At 38.6% G+C, this 22,700-nt stretch overlaps 1 protein-coding gene across 1 annotated transcript; it reads right to left on the bottom strand.

Annotated features, from left to right (window-relative positions):
• Positions 1–31: 31 nt before the first annotated feature.
• LOC124154389 lies at positions 32–22,275 on the bottom strand. Its single transcript, XM_046528081.1, has 6 exons — positions 21,829–22,275; positions 14,881–14,975; positions 14,143–14,258; positions 2,718–2,869; positions 694–841; positions 32–190 (listed from the first exon to the last, which is right to left on the bottom strand). The coding sequence occupies exons 1-6, from the start codon at positions 21,902–21,904 to the stop codon at positions 64–66; spliced, it is 714 nt and encodes a 237-aa protein (XP_046384037.1). The 5' UTR covers positions 21,905–22,275; the 3' UTR covers positions 32–63.
• Between the last annotated feature and the right edge of the window lie 425 nt (positions 22,276–22,700).

The raw sequence follows: 22,700 nt of genomic DNA, 5'->3' as shown, positions 1-22,700 counted from the left end.
AGACGGAACTGAACCGAAAAAAATACAAAAATTAAAAAAAATTACATTTAATTCGTGAAGTATTTAATAATATTTTATACATGGTTCAAAATTCATTACTGCGCTTCTCAGAGCTTCCATGGCCCGCATTAGTTCCGGAGAGCATTTTTTGATACTCCTCCAAGTGCATTCCAGGTGATCGTACACGTTCCTGTTTGGATTAAACAATGGAAATGTCTAGTCAGTTAAGATAATAATGTAATAATGATAGATTGGAGCTTTTAATTGAGAAAATGTTGACGTTCACGAAACAATTTCTATGTAAAAAAATCCTGAGGTAGCATTAATGTCGGTAATTATGCAAATTGATTTAATAAATGTACATAGTTTCTGGAAAGTTGCCATAAAATAAAACAAACTGCTCGTTTAAATCCATAATAATTGAAAAAATAGTCACAAGCACCTTTTTTTAAAGTGAAATGTAATTAGCTCAACTCTTCTCATCCATGGTGTGAAGGCAAGTAGTGATTACTGACTCACATGCTGATTTAACATTTCTGACAAAAAGCCAGCGACAAAATTGAGAAAACTAATTGCTAGAGTCCACTGTAACTTTCAAAATTAGTCATAACCATCGATCCAGAAGTGAAATATTATTTGCGAGATTCCCTCTCCTCATCCCTTCAACCCTGGAGGTAAAATGTTGATACTCACTCGCAGATGTACTTCTTTGTGTATGGATCATTATTGGGATCCTTAGCTTCACAGACCAGAGCCAAGTGTAAGTAATTAAGGTAATTCAGATGATCGTGGCAAGCAGTCATACTCCTTCGAAAACACTGCTTATCATCTCCATTGCTAGCTGAAAAGTGAAAAATCACAAAAATACTAAATGTAAAATGTTATAAAACCTATAGATTAGATCCGCGGCAAGACTTGAGCGGTAAATATTAAGAATAAGCGGATCACTCTGAGGACATTTCAAAATCCGATTAACACTAGAACCGCTGAACTTTCCAACTCCACCAAAACCGCGGCATGGGACTTTTTTGTCCCATTGACAAAATACGTTGATCCTGTGATGTTTAAGGATAATTGACGGTTTTTTGTGGTTCGTGTGAACAGAACACGTTTTTAGGTAATGTTTAAAATGTTTTATTAAGTATAAGTAGGAATACAGTAAACTTATTTTGACAGCGTAAGTGTTGCTTGTCAAGAGGGTCGCAGCGCCGGGCAGAGGTGACGCGGCCGGCGCTGAGTGAGTAGGCGGCGCAGCGCACAGATTATTCCCTTCTGCGCTTCTAACTGGCAGAATAACGGTATCTGTGCATCGATCCCCTTCGTAATAAACTGTTATTATGCTAAATACAAAATAAGTGTAAAAAAAAACTGAAATTGTATCTTTTCCCCATATGGGACAAAAAAGTCAAGGTAAATCGCCGTTTTTCTCGTGAACCAAACATTGTACAATATTTTCGATACAACCATTCAAAAGAGCATAAAAAATGAGTAAACGTCAGTAAATTTTAAAGGGTTCAAACCACTAGTACATGGATGGAAAACATTTGGAAAGGGCGATGGGACAAAAAGGTCCAGTCCGTGGTTCTAGTGTTAAGAAGCGGCCGAAGTGGAAAAACATAATAAGCTTCCACGAGAGATACTCGAATCTTCTCCATGCCTGGGAAAAACTACGTTAAATAAAAGGGTAGTTTCCTTCATCGAAGAAAACGAAATGATTTGATTGCGATTCGTTTCCCACCATTAGTGTATTCATAATAAACAAATCATTTGGTTTTAGAAATCCAAGTTTAGATCTAGTTGGACCCAGTTTAGACCCAGTTCCCAAATTCCGAATGCTAATGGTCAATTTTAACCTCATTTGAAAAAGGCCAGATTGGTGCTCATGCCATAACACTCCACGTGACGTCACATGGACCTAGATTCTATACGAGAAGTCGGGAGTTTTACATCGCCTGACATTACCAATGCATGCATGAGGCTCAGAACACAATGAAACATCTCTTAATAATCACGTATTAAAATTGCCTATGATCGGAAAGTTTCCTTCGTTTGATGGGGCATTAATAGCCCTTATTTAAGCCAAGCGCCATGTGCTAGCAGGGTACTATACGCTACCAGCATGCTCGGCAGAAAGAGCCTGTATCCTAGCGGCATTCATAGCCTCGCACCCAATTTGGCCTCACACAGCAGCAGCCAGACGTCACACGGGCTTTTCCCAACATTCATACTTAGCCGTCGCGTTTTCCCGCTCATGAAAATGTTCACGTTTATTTAAATCGCGAAAAAAAGATATTGTCATATAAAAATCTAAAAGCGTGAAATATGTACTCCAGGAGTAATAATCTTTCGATTTAGGCAATATTAGGAAACCACCCTATTCTTTTTACGATGTATTCCGTGATACCCCTTAAAAGTTATCAATTGGTCCAATAAATGTATTCATTGAGGATAAATTCTGGGAAATGTACAATTTTTAGCGAAGAAAAATGGATTTTATCATCCCTAATATAGTATAAATTTGTCAAACAAACCTAATTATTGCATCGTTTTATAGTAGGTTGTATCGCCTTCAAGTATTGTTAGATGCATTTTTTGGTGAAACTGACAGATTTTTTGGTATTCTGGCATTTTTCATGCCAGGCCGTGGAAAATAAATATTCTTCAGGTAGCAGTTTGGATGGATGGAATAGGTCTGCGATAAAATTAAAAATATATACCTGGAAATAGTCCTGTCCCATCTTCGCACAGTCCAGATATGTATGTTTCCAGAAACTGTGAAAAGAAAGGCACCATTGTCCTTGCCTTTCTAGTGATTTTTGCTAAGGGCTCAGTCCCTTTACGAACGCATTCAAATATCTCAGACTTCTTCCTGTAATTGAAATTTGTTTTTAACGCTGTGAAAAGATAATTTCAATTTTTTTCTTCTTATCTTCACCTCATTTGATAAACGATAAAATTATTTCTTGGAGTATACATCAAATGTATATGATGCAAAAAAGTTGTTAGCCAACGTTTCAGTTTACTTACAACTATCATCAGGGCAATGAATGAAAACATGAGAACAATATAAAGTTCGATGTTATACAATATTATATATATATATAGTACAAGTCAATATCAATAAACACAGAGGCACAAAAAAAGAAACATTCACACTGGAAAATAAACTCGGAAGCTTTCGAAGAACTAACTTCTTTCTCAACCTCGCTAAGAATGGGGAGGAAAGGAGAGTGTTGGAAAAGGGAAAAAAGGGGAGAGGGAAGAGAGGTATGGCGAGAGGGGGTTAGGAAAAGACGTTAGGAAGCGAAGCCTCACTCTCCCTGCACCAGCTTTATCATCTAATTAGCGGAACTAATTCTCAACAAAAACGCCTTCAACTTCAACGACACCATCTACTTACAGAAGCGAGGAGTCCCGATGGGCACCAGAATGGCCGCAAACCTCTACATGGGTCACCTGGAAAACTTTTTTGAATTCCCAAACTCTTAAACCTCTCCTGTGAGTCCGCTTCATCGACGATATTTTTTAACTATGGGCCCATGGGCGTGATTAGCTAGACAAATCATTGCATCCTTCATCTCCACCTCATCCGTTTCTTTCACTTCATCACTTTCTGTTTCCTCCCTTACCTTCCTTTTATAGACATCAGCCTTGAAAACAATACCTTCATCACCTTCATCCACAAAAAAACCCACCAACCATGAACAATACCTACACTACACCAGTTGCCATCCACCTCACACCAAACACGCAATTCCCTACTCCCTCTCAGTCCGAGCCCATCGCATCTGTAACAATTCACCATCCCTTCACCGAGCCACACAACCTCCACCATCCTCTTATCAAACGTGAGTATCCAGAACCCCTGATTAAAAAGAGAATACTTTCTCCCTCCGAACAGAAAATCCCACGCTTCAACAAAGATAAAACTGGCAAACTTAATCTCACCACTACATTCTTCCCGGGCACTCAAAAAATTAAAAAATATTAAAAGATAATCAGTAACAACAAAACCACAGCCGCTCTTCTTCCATCCTGCCCTTCCATTGCCTACAGAAGAGCACCTAACTTAGGTAACATTTTAAGACCCACCCGCCCCCTTCTCCGACACACACTCCTCTCCAGTCATCAATAGATCCTCCTCCACACCGTCTTGTACTTCCTTCAACGTTGTTTACAGATTGTTTTGTACTTTTTGCCCCTCCTATTACATAGGAGAATGTACCACATGCATATCCATCAGAATAAATAAACACAGACAGTCTTGCAAAACTCCCCCCTTTCTCGAACTCATCCTCATTCACACTGCCTCACACAACAGTTGTTTCGACAAATGTTTTTCTCTGACCTTCATCGAAGTTCTGCCAGAGAGGGCAACTACCATCGAGGTGAGAACTAGGGAGATGGCCCACATCTGGGTCGAAAAGGTGTTTGAAACGCCCGGGCTAAATATTGCCCATTAACCGACAGAGCAAACCCTATCCCCCCAATCCCTTCCCCCCTCTTCCCCTTCTTCCACCCCCACTACTTCACCAAGGAGGACTACTGGAGGAATTTCCCCTGCCTGCAGCAGTTCACCGTCGGCACCGAAGATAGCGGGTCAACCCGCTGAAACGTCTGCTAGTTTTTGTGAGTGTCCCTTTTTTATGTGTTTCTGTGTTTTTTAACTATCCATTTTTGTCCGTTCTCTTCGATCGGCCATATACATACATTATCGCTTAGTGCGCTAGCTTAGTAACGTAATATCAATAAATATGTGCAAAGCTAAGGTTTTTCAAAATTTGTTGTCTATTCTCTTCTTATAAATATATATATTTTTAAAATTATATTATTGTAAAAAACTTTCCTAACATTTATATATGTAAAAATATTTTCTATCATTGTATTTCATTTTGTTCTCATGTTTTCATTCATACTCCAAGAAATGATAATTTTAATACAAATTGCGAAGAACAATATTTATAATCTACCTTCTTGTATACACATACTGACACCATAGTAATACAATAAGATCAGTGGCGGATCTATGAGGGGGACTATGGGGTCTATAGCCCCCCTTGGATATCCAAATTACATTATATAGAATGGTAATTTTTTCCGACCACCACTACTGCTGTAATTTTAACCCCCACTTAGCCCCCTCCTTGTCCCTATCCTGGATCCACTACTGAATGAGATCGACAAAATTTTTATATTAATGCCGCTTGTGATACAGTTTGGAATATGTAGATACACGAAATTGTCTTATTTTCGATCCGTCGCATACTCCTAGAAATCGCTGACCAACCCTACCCCTAAGAAGTTGTGAGGTCATTAACTCGTTCCGAGATTTTCGTCGGTTCTCCGTTACTCCTCTGCCTCGTGCATGGTCTGCATGTGTTTCTTTGTTCTAATACACTCTTGTGAATAAATTTTCTCCTCATTCAAAGGTTCTCGCTGCGCAAGTAATAACAACAAGTTGAAAAAAAGATAAAAATACACATTTTCCGAAAACAGTAAAAAATGTACTAAAATGTAAAAAATGAGCTTTTCGTCACTCGGAGATTTAATCGTGAGTGCTGATAAGGTTTATAAGAAATAGAAGTAGAAAATCCCGATAGGCGTGAAAGGATTATCACACAATATTAATATCTAAAATTAATAAGCACCCACGTTTATTTTCCCATTGATGGAAAGTTTAATTTTTACTTTTTACTGCTTTTTGATAGTGCTTTTGAAAAAAAAACGTTTTTTGCACATTTTTTATTACTCGTGCTGTGGAAGCTTTCAAGACCGCACTACGCACCTATGGTACTACGTTGGCACTACGATTATTCTAAGTCCGTGCTGAGCACGCATTAAATTCAGATTTCAAAATCGCCACTCGCGACGCTATCCACTAGTAATCGATATCCACTTTTCGCGATGAAACACGAGGAAGTAGTATGTATTTGAGCCAATAAATCATATAAAAAACACATTTAACGTATGTGATGCGATTGCCAACTAAAAAAGAGCACTCCCACTAAGGGTTAAATGGGAAAGCCTCACTGAACGAGATACCTTCCGCTGCCTAATGGTGCCGAATATAATGCGCGCGAAACGGCAACAGGTATAACGCTTAACCACCATGTTCTTGGGCCATCTTTACTGGAATTCCCTTGTTTTGATGACTCAAGGAAATTTGGCGGCAATATAATCGTCTTCTTGCTTACGAGCGAATGGATGAGTTGGGAAGATAGATTATTCGTCTTAGCCAATCTTTACCATCCATCTACGGAATTATTTTGTTGTGTTGTCATTTCAGATCTTATTGTTATTGCAAGATCCCAAATATCCACCTGTACAAAAAACATAATGAGGAACACAAATGGTACTTTCCACACTTTTTAATTCAACACGCAACAATCGACCATGGTTTCAACACATTGTGTCATTTTCAAGGTAATACTAGCAGCACTCTCTCAGTATTTATACCCAAGCCAAGAGCAACCACGCACAAATTCCTTGGGGTGATTCTCGACAGTAAGCTAACGGTCATTCCCCACTTGAAATATTGTACCGGCAAAGCAATAGTCGTCCAACAAGCCATCTCTGGCCTCTCCTCCCCTAATTCTCCACTTTCCCACAGCTCAAGAATTCTTTCATACAAAAGCATCATCCGACCGGTAGTACTATACGCATGTGAAATTTTCGCCAAAAATTGGACAATTCGCAATAAATTAGAAATCTTTCAAAATAAATCCATCCATCAACTGCTTCAAACTAGTAAACTTTTGGGAACTTCCAACTAGGAATGTCAGATATTTTAGCTTTGCATAAACTCCCAACCATCAATGATTTCATCACTCTTTTGGTCAAAAATTTTAAGTCCAGGCTGAAGGGCACTAATAACACATTAATTACAGACATCTGGAATTATGATCCTCATATTCCAACAACACATACACTGCCTCAACAAATTACTCTTCTATGCCTCTTTTCTTTGTCTTAACCTTCTTCTAATAATAGGTTTCTGTTCAAAATTCAAAGTTATTTGTTTGTTTAGTTATATTTTTAATAAAAAAATATAATACCTTTGCTTATGCTGTAGCAAAGTCATCAAAAAAATAAAATAATAATAATAATAAATTCTTTAAAGAAAAAAAATATGTTCGGGCCGGAACAGCCTTATGTCTTCTTTTCTTCCATTTGAATTTCCATCTTTTCTTCTTTTTCCCGCCTGCCTTGGTTTTTTTGTTTTGTGCCGTACTTTTTTGCCTAAAGAGGGCTTGAGCAGCACCGGAAGAACGGTGCTGGCCTGCGGCACCGGTATTCATTCATTCGCTTGGGTCCGGGCGAAGACGACAGCATTCGTTCGCCTGAGGTCAAGGCGAAGACGCGTTTATCTCGTCGAAGCTCTGACGAGAATCAAGTGGTGAAAGGACGCATGGGGTGCAGAGTTCGGGCGGAAGCCAAGGTAAGGCGGGATTCCCTTCCTTATTTTCTTCCACCCCCGTCATTTCTTCCTTTCACTTTATTTAAATTTTGGTTTCCAGTCCCTCATTTCTCTTTTCTTATTATTTTTCGTCGTAAATGTAAGGCTAGTTCCGGCCCTGCATGCATTGCATTTCGGGCGGAGCACAACGGCCCCGTGACGCGACATTTTTTGGTGCCGAAACCCGGGACAGATTTGGAAATCATTAGGCTTTATTTTATTTTAATTTATTTAGTGCGTTTAGTGCAATCATGCCAGAAAGTGAAATAACCACGAGACAGAATTTCGAATCGCGTCTATCCCTTCTGCGATTCAAACGGGACCAGTTCAAAGCCACTCTTTCGGTCGAGTATGATTTGGCACGTCAGTTGAGTGAATACCAGGGGCGAGTCAGGGAGCATCCTAATTTTGGCGTATTTTCTGCCAGGTGTTCTAGTCTAAAGGAGGTTTATCGTGGTTTTTTAGATGAAAATTTGGCAATTTTTGAGCACTGCAATAATTGCAATCGCGCGGACGTGTATAAGATAGATTCTGTTTTGGCAAAGGAGTTCGAGGAGAAGTATTATTTTATTTTGTCTGTTTCTGATGGATTGAGGGCGTCCACGAGCGATGTGGACAGGGAAGCCCCTGTGCAATCTCAAAAATGTAAACTCCCAGCCATTGATGTTCCGAAGTTTTCGGGGTTGTTTTCTGAATGGCCCGCTTTTCGCGATATATTTAAATCGGTGGTGCATTACCCGAATGATATATCCGCCATTGAAAAATTTTCTTATCTTAAATCTTCTCTCCAAGGTAAGGCATTGGCAATAATTGCCTCTGTGCCTTTTGGCGAAGCTCATTATCCATCCGCCTGGAGAGAATTAAACGATTTTTATGATAATCCTCGCATTCTTGGATTTTCATTTTTGGACAAAATGTTGTCGTTTCAAGAAATTTCTAATAATCAAGCAGAGTTACAACAATTCGTGACAACGTTTGCAGAAATGTATGCGGCTTTAGGGACCCTGAATATTCCAGATTTGGGAGAATTTATTTTATTCCGCTTAGCCGCTCGAGTTTTGAATTCTGAGATATTATCCCAGTTTGAAGGATCGCTGAGTGGAAACATGTTCCCTTCTGTAACAAATCTAATTGATTTTGTAAAGAAAAGAATTAAAATTCTGCAAACATCAAGTGGATCGGTTTCTAAATTTACCTCCACGAATTCTCGAGGTAGATTTAAATTTTCTCTGCCAGTTTCAGCCAACGAAGCCTCTTCAAGGATGTCTAATTATTCAGAGAAACGGGATAATTGCCCATTGTGTTCTTCTTTGCATCCTTTATTTAAATGTCCACGTTACATTGAAATGAGTTTTAATCAACGTTCAACCTTTGTGCGGTCAAAAGGGCTGTGTCTCAATTGCCTAAAGCCGGGTCATTGGGCTCCCAAGTGTCAAGCAAGAGGTATGCGCTGTCAAAGATGTAAACGCTATCACCACACGTCTTTACATAATTCTGCCGAAGACGGGAACTCAGTCGGCGCGAAGGACGCAGGAAAGGTTTCCACCGGATTGCGTGACGATAGTCAAGAGGGTATTTCCTTGTCAAAAACATCTACCACTTCATCCATACCCCCTGCTATCATATCGTCATGCACTCGGAGTGATCGGCAGCATTCGACTATTCTAGGCACAGCGGTTGCCTTGATTCAGGCTAGAAATGGGCGTATCAGAGTTCTAATAGATCCGGGCTCGCAGTTATCCATTATTTCGTCCTCGGCGGTAAGGCGATTATCTTTGCCCATCTCCGCTTACGAGGGCGAGCTATTTGGCTTAGCGCATGTTCCCCTGCAGCAACCCAACGGTCAGGTTTTATGCTCTTTATATCCAAGACATACGTCATCCCCCGTATTGACCACGAGGTCGGTTGTAGTATCGGAGGTCTTAAATGAACTTCCAACTACTACTATCCCACTCTATCTTTTCAAAAAATTTGCACATTTGCGTCTCGCAGATCCCGAGTTCGATAGACCGGCCCCCGTAGAAATGTTATTGGGCATGGATTTATTTCCTAGGGTTCTTCTTGGTGGGCGGAAATCATTGTCTTACGCAAATGTGATAGCTATGAATTCTGTGTTCGGTTGGGTTATAATGGGAAGTTATCCAACCATTTCCCCCCAGAATCCTTCTCAGGTAATTTCGCTGGCTATTGGTAAGAGGGAGACACTTCTTCTTAATCAACTGAAAAGGTTTTGGGAAGTGGAAGAAGTGGAGGTCGAAATTCTACCGAGACCTGAAGACGTGCAATGCGAAGTAGGGTTTCAAAATACGCATCGTCGTATGTCTGACGGTAGATATCAAGTTATGTTGCCATTTAAGGCATGTCCTCCCACTCTGGGAGATTCTCATGGATATGCTATCACGCGCTGGATGAACACGGAGCGCAGATTGTCAAGGAACTCGCGTTTAAAAGGCGAATACCATAAATTCATGAGCGAGTACGAGTCGCTGGGACATATGTCCAGGTCTACGAGTCCCGGATCGTATTATCTGCCCCATCATGCCGTGTTTAAGGATGCTTCTCAGTGCGGTCAAATACGTGTTGTTTTCGATGCCTCGGCGAAGACATCACTCGGTAATTCACTAAATGACGTCTTAGAAACTGGTCCCAAACTTCAAAAGGACATTTTTGACCTTTTAATTGGATTTAGGACGCATAAGGTCGCGTTTATTACCGACATTGTGAAAATGTATCGACAAATATCGTTACATCCCGACCATCGCACCTATCAACACGTTGTCTTCCGAGAGGATCCATCGTCCTCATTATTGGATTATGAATTGAATACGGTGACCTACGGAGTTGTTTCTTCACCTTTTCTAGCGATCAGAACTCTACATCAGCTCGCCAGTGATGAAGGACAAAATTTCCCGTTAGCCTCAAAGGTGCTTCTTCATGACACATATGTTGATGATATCGTCACGGGAGCGAGCTCGATTGCAGAGGCACTAAATTTGCAAAAGCAATTAATTTCCTTGCTTTTATCAGGAGGCTTTTCTCTTGGAAAATGGGCAAGCAATGCTCCGGAATTGTTAAGTCATATTCCCGAGGAGAAACGGGTATCAATTTTAAATTTTGATTCGAGCGATGTTTGCCTTTTAAAAGTTTTGGGAATGTACTGGTCACCAAAATCCGATACTTTTTCTTACCATGTCAATTTTGATACGGTGGTCAATTCAAAAAGAAAACTGCTTTCGAACATTGCCAGAATTTTTGACCCGATTGGGGCTTTGTCTCCCGTAACTTTATGGGCTAAAGTTTTGATGCAATCCCTGTGGAATGAAAAATTATCTTGGGATGATTCCCTTCCAGAAGTCATTAAGAATCAATGGGATAATTTTGTCTCGCAGAGTCAGTTGTTGCAGCAGATAAAGTTTCCTCGATATATATTTCCACGGTCTTCAGAGGCGCAACTGATCGGATTCTGTGATGCATCGGAGCGCGGCTACGGTGCGGTGGTGTATATAAGAACGATCGCAGAATCAGAAATTAATGTTCATCTAGTTGCGGCTAAAAGTAAAGTTGCTCACTTGAAAACTTTATCTATTCCAAGGCTTGAGTTAATGGGAGCGTATTTATTACCTAAGCTTCTATCCCGTTTGTCATCTTTTTTGGACAAAAGACTTCAGATCCTCAAAATATATGCCTGGACCGATTCTCAGATTGTGTTGGCGTGGTTGCGAATGTCATCTCATTTATTAAAGACCTTTGTTGCTAACAGAATCACTAACATTACGGCTTCAATTCCCAGTTCTTCGTGGAGACATATTGAATCATCCAACAATCCAGCGGATTGTGTTTCGAGGGGAATGATGCCAAATCAGTTGCTGCTATGTGACTTATATTGGTCAGGTCCGGAATTTCTAAGGGAGGATGAATCAAAGTGGCCATCTATACCTTCGGAAAGTAAATATGCAAATGATCTACCGGAGGTTAAGATTCAAGCGCAATGGGCAGGGGCCATCCAAGATGAAAAGGGATGTTCATGTCATTGGATGAAGGCGTACTCCTGCTACTTGAAATTAATACGAACAGTTGTATTTGTGCGTAGATTTATCTCTGGTTGTAAGGGAGTGCAGCGACCAACCAATCTTCTTATTTTGGAATCTGAATGGACCGAATCTCTTAACCTCATCATAAAACTGGTTCAGAAATGTCATTTCAAGAATGTCCTCCATTCTATCTCTAGAAACAAGTGTCTTCATTCTACTTTTGCTCGTTTATCTCCTATTATTGATGATCAAGGGATCCTCAGGGTGGGCGGCAGGCTCATTAATTCCGCATTGCCTCAATCACAAAAACAACCTGTTTTGTTGCCTAAAGAGAGTCATCTCTCTAGATTGATTGTGCGACATTATCACTTTGCATCTCTGCACGGGGGACCTCGAATGGTAGAGGCATTAATAGTCAGAAAATTTTGGATTATATCTGGTAGAGCACTTGTGAGATCGGATGTAAGATTTTCTTTTTTTTTCGCTAGTTGCGCGTTAGTTTCGTTTTTAACATTCTTATTCCTTCTAATTCCCTATCCACGGCCTAACCTGAGTCCTGTAGTAAGTCTTCCAGATGGGCCTCTGGAAGTGAAACTATAGTATCCCAAACCCAACTCTTAGGATAGGACTAAGAACGCAGCTTATTTCAGTTTTCGTTATAAAGAGGTGAATTTTTGCTAAATTCAGGTGGGCGGTATGTTCGGGCCGGAACAGCCTTATGTCTTCTTTTCTTCCATTTGAATTTCCCTCTTTTCTTCTTTTTCCCACCTGCCTTGGTTTTTTTGTTTTGTGCCGTACTTTTTTGCCTAAAGAGGGCTTGAGCAGCACCGGAAGAACGGTGCTGGCCTGCGGCACCGGTATTCATTCATTCGCTTGGGTCCGGGCGAAGACGACAGCATTCGTTCGCCTGAGGTCAAGGCGAAGACGCGTTTATCTCGTCGAAGCTCTGACGAGAATCAAGTGGTGAAAGGACGCATGGGGTGCAGAGTTCGGGCGGAAGCCAAGGTAAGGCGGGATTCCCTTCCTTATTTTCTTCCACCCCCGTCATTTCTTCCTTTCACTTTATTTAAATTTTGGTTTCCAGTCCCTCATTTCTCTTTTCTTATTATTTTTCGTCGTAAATGTAAGGCTAGTTCCGGCCCTGCATGCATTGCATTTCGGGCGGAGCACAACGGCCCCGTGACGCGACAAAATAAATAAATAGAAAAACGGGTTAAAAGAATAACCAATAAAAAATATACATTGGTTTAAAAAATATAAAGTAAAAAAATATAACAATATCAAATAACCCAATAAAAAAAGAATATATTATGACCAATAATGCAACTGTTATCAATGTGATGGTCATGTTAAGGCCAAAATGTCTCTGCTGCAAAAAAATTAGTCTTAAGTTTCCATTTCACGCAAACAACACAATACTCCCACCACAGAACACGTGCGCTATTGTTAATAAATCATTGTCTACTGGCTGGTTAGGGTGAGTCTAGGCTCACCGGTACAGCAAGGAATCGCGCCTTCGGCGCGACCACGACGTGTCGGATGCTTGTATCACCTTGAAAATGACACAATGTGTTGAAACCATGGTCGGTTGTTGAGTTTTGAATTAAAAAGTGGGAGATCGGGTTGGTGTGGTGGCAAGAGTGTTGGCTTCACACCCCGTGGGCTCGGGTTCAAATCCCGGCGGTGGCAGAGAATTTTCAGAAACTGCTTTCGATCCCTGCTTGAATGTTGTGTGGAGAAAATTTCAAGCGCAACACTCCGTCCGTCGGATGGGACGTAAAGCCGTGGTCCCCTTGGCGCCTTTCGTTAAGAGCAGGCTAATCCCGACGCCGAGTTTCTTTCCACCCTTCCTTACCTACCCTTCCCTCATGGCGCAAATAACCTGAAATGTCGGTCGCCTCCTCCAAATACAATACCCATTAAAAACTGTGGACTGTAAAAGTGTGTAAAATTACCATTTGTGTTACTCATTATAGATATAGTGAACTTCCACAAAATAAAGTCTGAAACAATTTTATACGTGTACAAAAAATCATTTCAATAGGGGTCAGAACATATTGAAGAGAAGGAATAAGAAAAATAAATAGGGTTTTGATGCTTTTGGGAAACGAGGAAAAGGGGGACGATAAACGGAATTTCGTTTATCATGTACCTACTTTGAATTACTATCGTCGGGTAATTTTATGAGCTCATTAGAGAATCTTCAAGGAGTGAAGTGGACCAGAACGCGACGTGTCTTCCTGAGGTCATCCACGACTGCGAGTCAACATAGTCAGAAGGAGAACATATATCGGGTTAAATATTAGGAAATATTTGAATAAAAAATTAATGGAATTATTCAGGTATTTGTTGCAGCTATTTATATCATGAAGCTATGGAATTTCAGAATTTTTATCGTAGCTTAAGAAGCGATTCTTAATAGGATTGGATTGGATATTTGGACATGAGTAATGGAGTAAGTACCTATATAGAGGAGTATGTATCCCATAAGTATGGGAGGTGTATTTATCCACGCATTTTCCATTAATTATTACGCTCCGATTTACGTAATTTATATTTGAGGAAAAAAACAATATATAAGAAATTTTGGAAAAAATGGCATTTAAGCTGCATTTCTTGATTGCATTATCTCGTTAAATTAATACCTTTACTCACCTGCAAATGTGCATGCACCTAAGACATTTGGTGTTGCCGTAATGGCTCTCCGTTTCATTCAATTCTGCATCCAAGAACTGTCTACTCACGCATTTACTTATGGAATTTATCAGCACCTACAGAATGATTTAAATTCTTAGAAAAATATTTATGCAAATTGATCACATTGATGATAATTCTAGCGTTATTGCATTTGCATTGGGATCGTCAAATGCTCATATTACGCCATATCTGCCATTTTTTACAAAAAAGGAAAAAAAAACATTAATGTTTTTTGGAATTGAGAGATAAAGCAAGTAGAAGATAATATAATATGGTAATTGTGCCATCCCTAAAAAAATGAATGCATGAAATGGGAAGTTATGGACGATTTGTGAGTAGTAGGAAAAAGCAGTAAGAAAAGTTGAAAATATAGGATTAAAAATTCGTTAATGAAAGAAAGATATTGTTTTTAAGACGCAGAAACAAGGAGTACTAAAAGTTATTTAAAAGCTCATTAGGAAATTCAGAGGTTTAATTGAAGAAAGGGTAGAGAAAACATCTTTAATTTTGCATTTGATATGGACTCTGATTACAGTCAAATTTAAAGTTCCACCACCGATAGTTATCTAACATATATGAGATGCAAATGCGCATTGACTTCTTTTGGTGAGTGTTCTTGTTCGTTAAGGGGTAAAAAGTTGATAAACGAGGCTCCGTGGCATTAGATTGAATGCTTAACAAATAACTGATACTTACATTAGTACGGTTCTCACATCGTGCGGAACCTTCTGCAATCTCAAAACTCAGTGGTGGAATTGCTGCAACAAGAGTTGCGAACGCTATGAAAAATCCTAAAATTTAGAAAAAAATATTACAAGTATTCAAAATGATTTATTTAAAATAAAATGTTTAAATAATTATTAAAACATGTTCTAAAATATATATTAGTAACCTATACTAATTCCATAAAGTTTTTCAAACGTGTCTTATTTATATGCTAAAGTATAATTTACTAAATTTATACCAGTGATATATTTTCGGGTATTCCAACGGGTGAATTGCTTGTTGGCCCACGCATTGATAGTTTTCTCTATCATCGAAATGTCGGCCTACAAGCAACTAACCTGGTGGAAAACCTTGTAAGATTTCATCAGTATCATATTGCGGGGATGAATAAAATCTTATTACTAAATTTATTCGTTACTTGTTACGCATTAAATTTAATATTTGTTTGGCATACTTACGATAAAGTTTCGATTCACGTATTGAATGGATTAGGGTTTATTAAAAATTACGCATTTCAAAAAAGAGAGGCAACTAATCTTTGGGCAAGAAATAATATACATCTACATATACATACTACCCCGCAATCCACTTAAAAGGCGTGTGGCCGTGGGTGTTAGGACACCAGCCATTTGCATATTTAAAGGAAATGCTCCAACGAAATAACGACTGGCATTCATTTAAGTGATTTATGGCTCAAGGGAAAAAGAAATTCTCGTATCTATCTGTTCGGCAAAATATCTCTCTTAATTAATCGCTTCTGTTGGACCTAGAAATATAATGGGGTTCTAATATTCTCCTGGTAGCTCATAAAGATATCCATTTTCAATTGTTCAGGCAATCTAAGCCTAGCGCGCCGCCTCAGAGTCTCCAGCAGCTAGCTCTCAGCATAATAGGCTGATTTCCTATTTTTTTAATTGCCCAAATCGAAAGATTATTACTCTTGGAGTACGTATTTCACGCTTTTACATTTTTAAATGACGATATCTATTTTTCGCGATTAAGTGAAAAGTGAAAAATTTCAAGCGTAGGAAAACGCGACGGCTAAGTATGAATGCTGGGAAAAGCCCGTGGGACGTCATTCTGGTTCCGGTGGCAGTGTGAGGCCACCTTGGTGCGAGGCTTTAAGCGCCGCTATGGTGCAGGCTGCTGGCAGGTAGCAGAGAACCCTGGTAGCAGGTAGCACTTGGCTTAAATAAGGATTGTTTATACCTCATCAAACGCAGAAAACTTTTCAACCATGGGCTATTTGATTGTGTCATCTATATATCATGAAGCCCCTTAACGACCACTCATTCATTCATTCATTCACTCACCTATACAAATGTTTGGGGTGAACGAGACGAGATACGGCAAAAAGTCTAATGAAGACCCCCTCTAAAATTGTCTGAAACCCCAGGAAAAATTATGAAAACACTAAATTTACAATTATTTATCCGTCTATTCAATTACAAGTGAGTATGGGTATTAGTTCAAAAAATGGCCACCAAATTCCAATGGCGGCGCGGCAGTCATACAAGCAAACAATCATAGCAACATATTTGTTTATGCTCACAAGATGAGCTAAATTGGAATAGAAGATAAAGAAATTAAAACGAAAGAATGATTAAGAAAAGGTAGGATATTTACTTAGTGCTTTTTGAAAAGTCAATCTTTTAATGGCTTCTTTCCGTATGAACAAAAATTTGATCACATCAAAGCGTATTCAAAGGAAAAGAGAAGAACTGCAAGGTAAAGAAACCTTCCTTAAAAGATAGGTAGGTAAAAATGATTTTATTTTCATTCTTTGTGATGGCGATAACGTTTTATTTTTCCTTACGTCCTTTTTCTGTTACTAACCTTTTTAATGTGCAATGTTATCCGTGAGCTGGTGCATCAATGGTAGTGAATAATAGAATATGAAGAATACGTGCGATTATAGAATCGAAAATGTGGTTGTTATTAATTCCATAGTTTACAAGTGCACATAATGTAGTTCCCCTCTTGTTGCCCATACACTATTGCAGTAGAAAGATATCTAAACAACCTTTCCTTAAAAGATAGGTAGATAAACATTATTTTTAGCGTTTTATTCTTCTTTACGTTCTTTTTTGTGTACAATTTTTTATGTGCAATTTTATCCGTGATCTGGTGCATCATAGGAAGTGAATAATAGAATGTGGAAGATAAGTTCAATAATAGGTATTTCTTATTCAATTATTTGTCTTGCGAAAAGCACGTTTCATTGAGTGACTAAGTTATTTAGCTTAAATATATTCTAAATCATGACATTTATAATGCCTTGTTCATTAAAAGTTGTCATCTGATACTCACCAGATGATTTAATTTCGCATTATATTGGATATTAAAGCTGTAAGATGTTTGTGTATACCGACTCAATAAAAAAATTATAGAGGTTTTCCTGGAGTGGTATCATTCGCGATCATGACAAATAATCTTTTAATAAAATCGTCATTTCTAAATACGTCTTATTAGGGCTAATTCATGCTAAGGATCTCCACTTATCAATTAAATTGTAGTTTACTGTAGTTCATTGTATTTCGTAAATTCGTTATGTTATGATATTAAGTAGGTATAAATTGAGTGTTACAGGGGAACATGCTCTCGACGTTATTTTGTATTTGAATTGAATAAGTTATAAACTCAGTCAAACTCATAAAAATCCATTTTATTTTCTTAGTCCCTCAGAAAAACGTTCCTCTTCATTAATATTTTACTTTCATATTGTAACCCACGTACTATACGCTCGTTTTACTTGAAAGTAGAAATATTACTTATATCTTATCTAGCCAGTTGAAAAGTAAAAGATCCGTAAGTAGCAAGCGGCATACAAATAGTATAAGACCTTCCATAGCTACCAAAACAAGGCCGAAGGCCTTTTACGGGGGAGCCTAGGGGGGGCAGAGCCCCCCCAGCTAGCAAAGCGAGTCTATATATCATAAAATCCCCTAACGACCACTCATTCATTCATTCATTCACTCACTCATACAAATGTTTGGGGTGAACGAGACGAGATACGGCAAAAAGTCTAATGAAGAACCCCTCTAAAATTGTCTGAAACCGCAGGAAAAATTATGAAAACACTAAATTTACAATTATTTATCTTTCTATTCATATACAATTGAGTATGGGGATTAGTTTAAAAAATGGCCACCAAATTCCAATGGCGGCGCGGCAGTCATACAAACGAACAATCATAGCAACATATTTGTTTATGCAAACAAGAGGAGCTAAATTGGGAAAGAAGATAAAGGAATTAAAACGAAACTCTGATAAATATAAGGAGGGAAATCAAGAAAGTATTATTTGACGTGTCTATTTCTTTGCGTCTTCTTTTCGCAGGAACAAACGTCTGTTTAAATCAAAGCGCATTCAAATGAAAAGCGGAGAAGTATAAGGTAGGAAATTAGTTGTTGTTTTTGGTATATTACATCGAAAGTGTGGTGGTTATGAATTTCAAAGTTAACAAGTGCACTAAATGCCAATTTAGAAATATGATTCGTGCAGTTGACTATAGTTCGTATCTTGTTGGCGATACACGATTGTAGAAGAAAGACTTTTAAACAAGTCTTACATAATATAGGTAGGTAAAAATTATTATTTTTTTTTCATTTTTTGTGATGGTGATAATTTTTTATTTTTGTTTACGTTCTTCTTTCCGTTAATGTCCTTTTTAATGTACAATGTTATCCGTGAGCTGCAGGAGTGAATAGGCAGTGAATAATACAATATGGAAGATAAGTGCAAATAAAGGTATTTCTTATTCAATTATTTGTCTTGCGAAAATCACGATTCCTTGAGTGACTAAGTTATTCAACTGTGAAAAGTATCGAAATCTTGATATTCACAATGTCTTGTACACCAAAGGCTGTGATTCGTTACTCACCAGATTTATTGCGCATTGCGTGGGATATTAAAGCTGAGATATTTGTGTATCCCGATTCATTAAAATTTTAAATAGAGGTATTTCTGAAGTGAAATCATTCGCGATCACGATAAATAATATTTCGATAAAATTCGTCATACTAGCCCCCATTCATGCTAAGGCGCATTTGTTTCTAGGTATTGATATTCAGTCCCTACGTAATTCGTTTACGAAGGGGAACAGCTGTTACATCTTACATTCGTATATCAAGAATTTGGTTGAGTTTTGTGGAAAATAATTAATAAACGTGTTTTTCATTGTAATTCGTAAAGTCGTTATGTTATGATATTACGTGTGCATTGGATGTTACTGTGGAACGTGGTCCCAACGTTTTTTGTATTTGAATTGAATAAGTTAAAGAAACTCTTAGAAATTTATTTTACTTTTTTAGCCCCTCAGAAAAACGTTTCTCTTTATAAATATTTACATTCATATTGTAGCCTACGTACCATGCGCTCGTTTTACGTGAAAGTGGAAATATTGCTTATACCTAAGCCAGCCAGCTTAAAAGTAAACGATCCTTAAGTAACAAGTAGCAAACAAAAAGTGTAAGACCTCCCACAGTGAGCATAACAGGCCGCAGGCCTTTTTCGGGGGGGCCTAGGGAGGGCAGAGCCCCCCCAGCGAGCAAAGCGAGTTATTAAGATATGTTTCCCTGAGCTCTGTGCCTCATGCTTGCATTGGTAATTTCAGACGATGTAAAACTCTTGACTACTCGTATAGCATCTAGGTCCTTGTGACGTCACGTGGATTGACATCGCATGTCCGCCAATCTGGCTCTTGCCAAAGGACGTTAAGATGACCATTAAAATTCGTTTAAACTAGGATTTCTAAAACCAAATAATTTGTATATTATGAATACACTAATGGAGGGCAACGAATCGCAAACAATGCCTTTCGCTTTCTTTGATGAAGGAAACTACTTTATTCGTTTAACATCTTAACGCTGTCTGTACCCCCGTTGCATTTTTGACGAGCCGCACACGTATTTTACCAGGTAATAATATTATTAATCCTTAACCAGAGACGTGCAAGTCTAGGTACACTACCAGTGACGTGCGGTCTGGGAGACCGCAATAAATGAAAAATTCATAAAATATTACTACGCCATTTTTATTGTTTTGTTTAATTTTTCTTTGAAGGCTTAACTATTTTAAAACTTACATTAAAATTTTTACGCTCCCAATACGAACCAATTTGTCATAAAAAATTGTGATTTGAAGCAGGATAAAAAAACTGATCCCAAAAACACTTGAGTTATAATTATTAAATTTATGTATCAATATTTTGCCAGATTCAAAAAAGACCTTAAATGTTAAAGTTGGAAGGCTAAGTAGTAAGTAGCCATGAAATTTATCCCGCTTATTCCTTTTCTTGATGCATTCATAGCAAGTGACGTGCGGTCTCACAGACCGCTAATCGAGTTCAATTGCAAATTTACAGGCATTAATAAAAGGAACGTTAAATTTTAAGAGTGGGATGTCCTAGTGACAAAAATATGAAGCTAACGAGAATTATGGATATTTTGAAATCTTAATTTTGCAAATATTAAAAATTTTAGAAACGCAGCGGTCTCTGAAACCGCACGTCATCGGTTAAGGGTTAATATGATTTACGTTCATCCCAATTGTTACTGTGGGTGATTCCTGTGAGCGGGGTAGTCCGGATCCAGGCTCTCTAACAGCATTTTGTTCCGGCCTCGGTGGAGGCAGGTTTAAGTTCTCGCCTGACAAACGAGAGGTCGCTTATTCGAGTCCCGCCTGCGCAGGTTGATCCTATCCAGGGCATGGTTGTTGTTGTACGTTTAATTGCTCACTTGTAGAAAAACCCCCAATGAAAAAGTCCAAAATTTTCTGTGGTATGGTAAATACAGAAAAAAGTAATTGTCAGATACGCATTTATAGGAAAGAAACGTAGACTATCAAAATTATGTAGAATGAGAAAGAAAACTGATGACACATATTATGGGTTACGTAAAAAAATTGATTTTATTATGGATACTGGCTCAGTCAATCCGTCACCAAGTCCAAATTCTAGACCATTGTACACTAAATATTTTAACGTACTCAAATTTCTTCTTGGTCAGGATAACCGACACAATACAAGTCGCCAGTCCCAAGATTGGCCCGACGAACTTCTCTCATCAATAGATTCGTGAAAATCGCAAATGCGATAAATGCGATTTAGATGCGATGTGCACAAATAAATGCGACATAGATGCGATGACTTGACTTTTATGATATTGTTACGAAAATTTGCCTTTTCGACGGCAAAATTCGTAAATTTAGTGCCGAGCGCAGTTTGAATGCTCCGCCGACACTCACCGCTTAAAGCATGTGAGCGGCTGGCCAGCTGCTAGTTGGCTGGGACTCTACGTGGCCGCGAACTACAAGTGGGCGCGGGCAAGCTACACCTTTGCCACTACATGTCATATTCCTTAATTTATTATTGTTCTACAACATAATCATTTAAAATATTCTGTATTTTGTCATATAACTATGTTTCACTACATTTTATCGTCATCTACCTCATTGTGAAAATAAAAAATAGACGCTACAAAATGCGATAAACTGTTATTGAAAATGCGATAAAATAAAAATGAAAGTGCGATTTTCACCTACCTCTACTCATCAATTTTCCTACCCCTTAATATTTTCACACGTAAAAATTTTTTTCAGTCACAACCTCCATTTCCTGTTCCATTTCAAAACGTTAAGTCCTCGCCTTTACATCCTCAGGTAAAATTTTTTAACCAAAAAGTATGATTTGCAACGACTAAACATCGTAAAAAAATCGAACGCTAAATCAATTAGTTAAACTAAATTTCAACCAATCAAGATCACTTCAACTCAAAATTACTAAAAAGCAGACGGTCATCTCGATTAAGTAGGGTCGAATTAATGTTTTGGTGTGAGTAAAAGTCCTTGAAGAGTTTTCATCGAGGACGAAATTACGGACGGATTCTGAAATGTGAAAGCTTATCAGTAGCTACTTACCGAAAAGAAAATTCGGACGCATGAATGACATGTCACCAGATTTTGATCGCTCATAGTCGGATGCCGCCAAACACATGTCGTACTGAAGGACGACCAAAAATTTTCAGATTTTGAGAGTAGGCGAGCAAGACGTTCTTTCCGTATCAGAGGACTCTGTCCAACTAATGGAGCATCCAAATATTGCCATTTCTCGTGTCATTTATCTTCAACTGGGTCGTGATCCCAGGTCTGTAAACGAAAGATATCTAAATGGGATCATCAGATCAGGCTAAACGTCGTCATTGAAAAATTCAAGTTTCCTGTATACTCCAAAACACGAGCGGTCACAAGGTCAATGAGATATGATATGAAAATCTAAGACACCAGAATGAATTAATAAAATAGTGTAAAAGAGAAAAACCTAATTTTAGTTAAGTCAGACATTGCAATATCTTCACTGGATTTCATTTTGACTCGAAGCGTATTGTTGTTACAAACAGCATTATGAAGTGCATCATATGCCTTTAAGTTCTTCCTTATATAGGTCTTACTGTTAGTGCATAAGGGGAGGGGGTAAGGCGGAGGATGGGGTTCGAGTGTCGAAAAGTGGGGAAGGTTGTAGGAAAAAGGGCTGTTTTTTGGGTCCCGGAAGAGGAATACGGTGTGGGGGGGGGGGGGAAAGAAAGGTTCCAGGGTGGGGGAGGACATCGCGCACGCCTATACTGTCTTCTTCAGCGTTGTGGTCGTCCGGATAGAATCCTCATCTAGAGGATTCTCTTCTCTCCCTTGATCCCGTGTCTTTCTCCAATTGCTCTTATATGTTGTGAAGGGGATGGGGGCAAAGAGTCGGTAGAAAATTTAAAAAAACCTTTGGATTCCAACGAATTAAGAAC

This window comes from Ischnura elegans, chromosome 2 (assembly GCF_921293095.1).
Source record: "Ischnura elegans chromosome 2, ioIscEleg1.1, whole genome shotgun sequence".
NCBI classification, from domain to species: Eukaryota; Metazoa; Arthropoda; class Insecta; order Odonata; family Coenagrionidae; genus Ischnura; species Ischnura elegans.
Note: the sequence above shows the minus strand (reverse complement) of the source record. Positions and strands in the feature narration are given on the sequence as shown.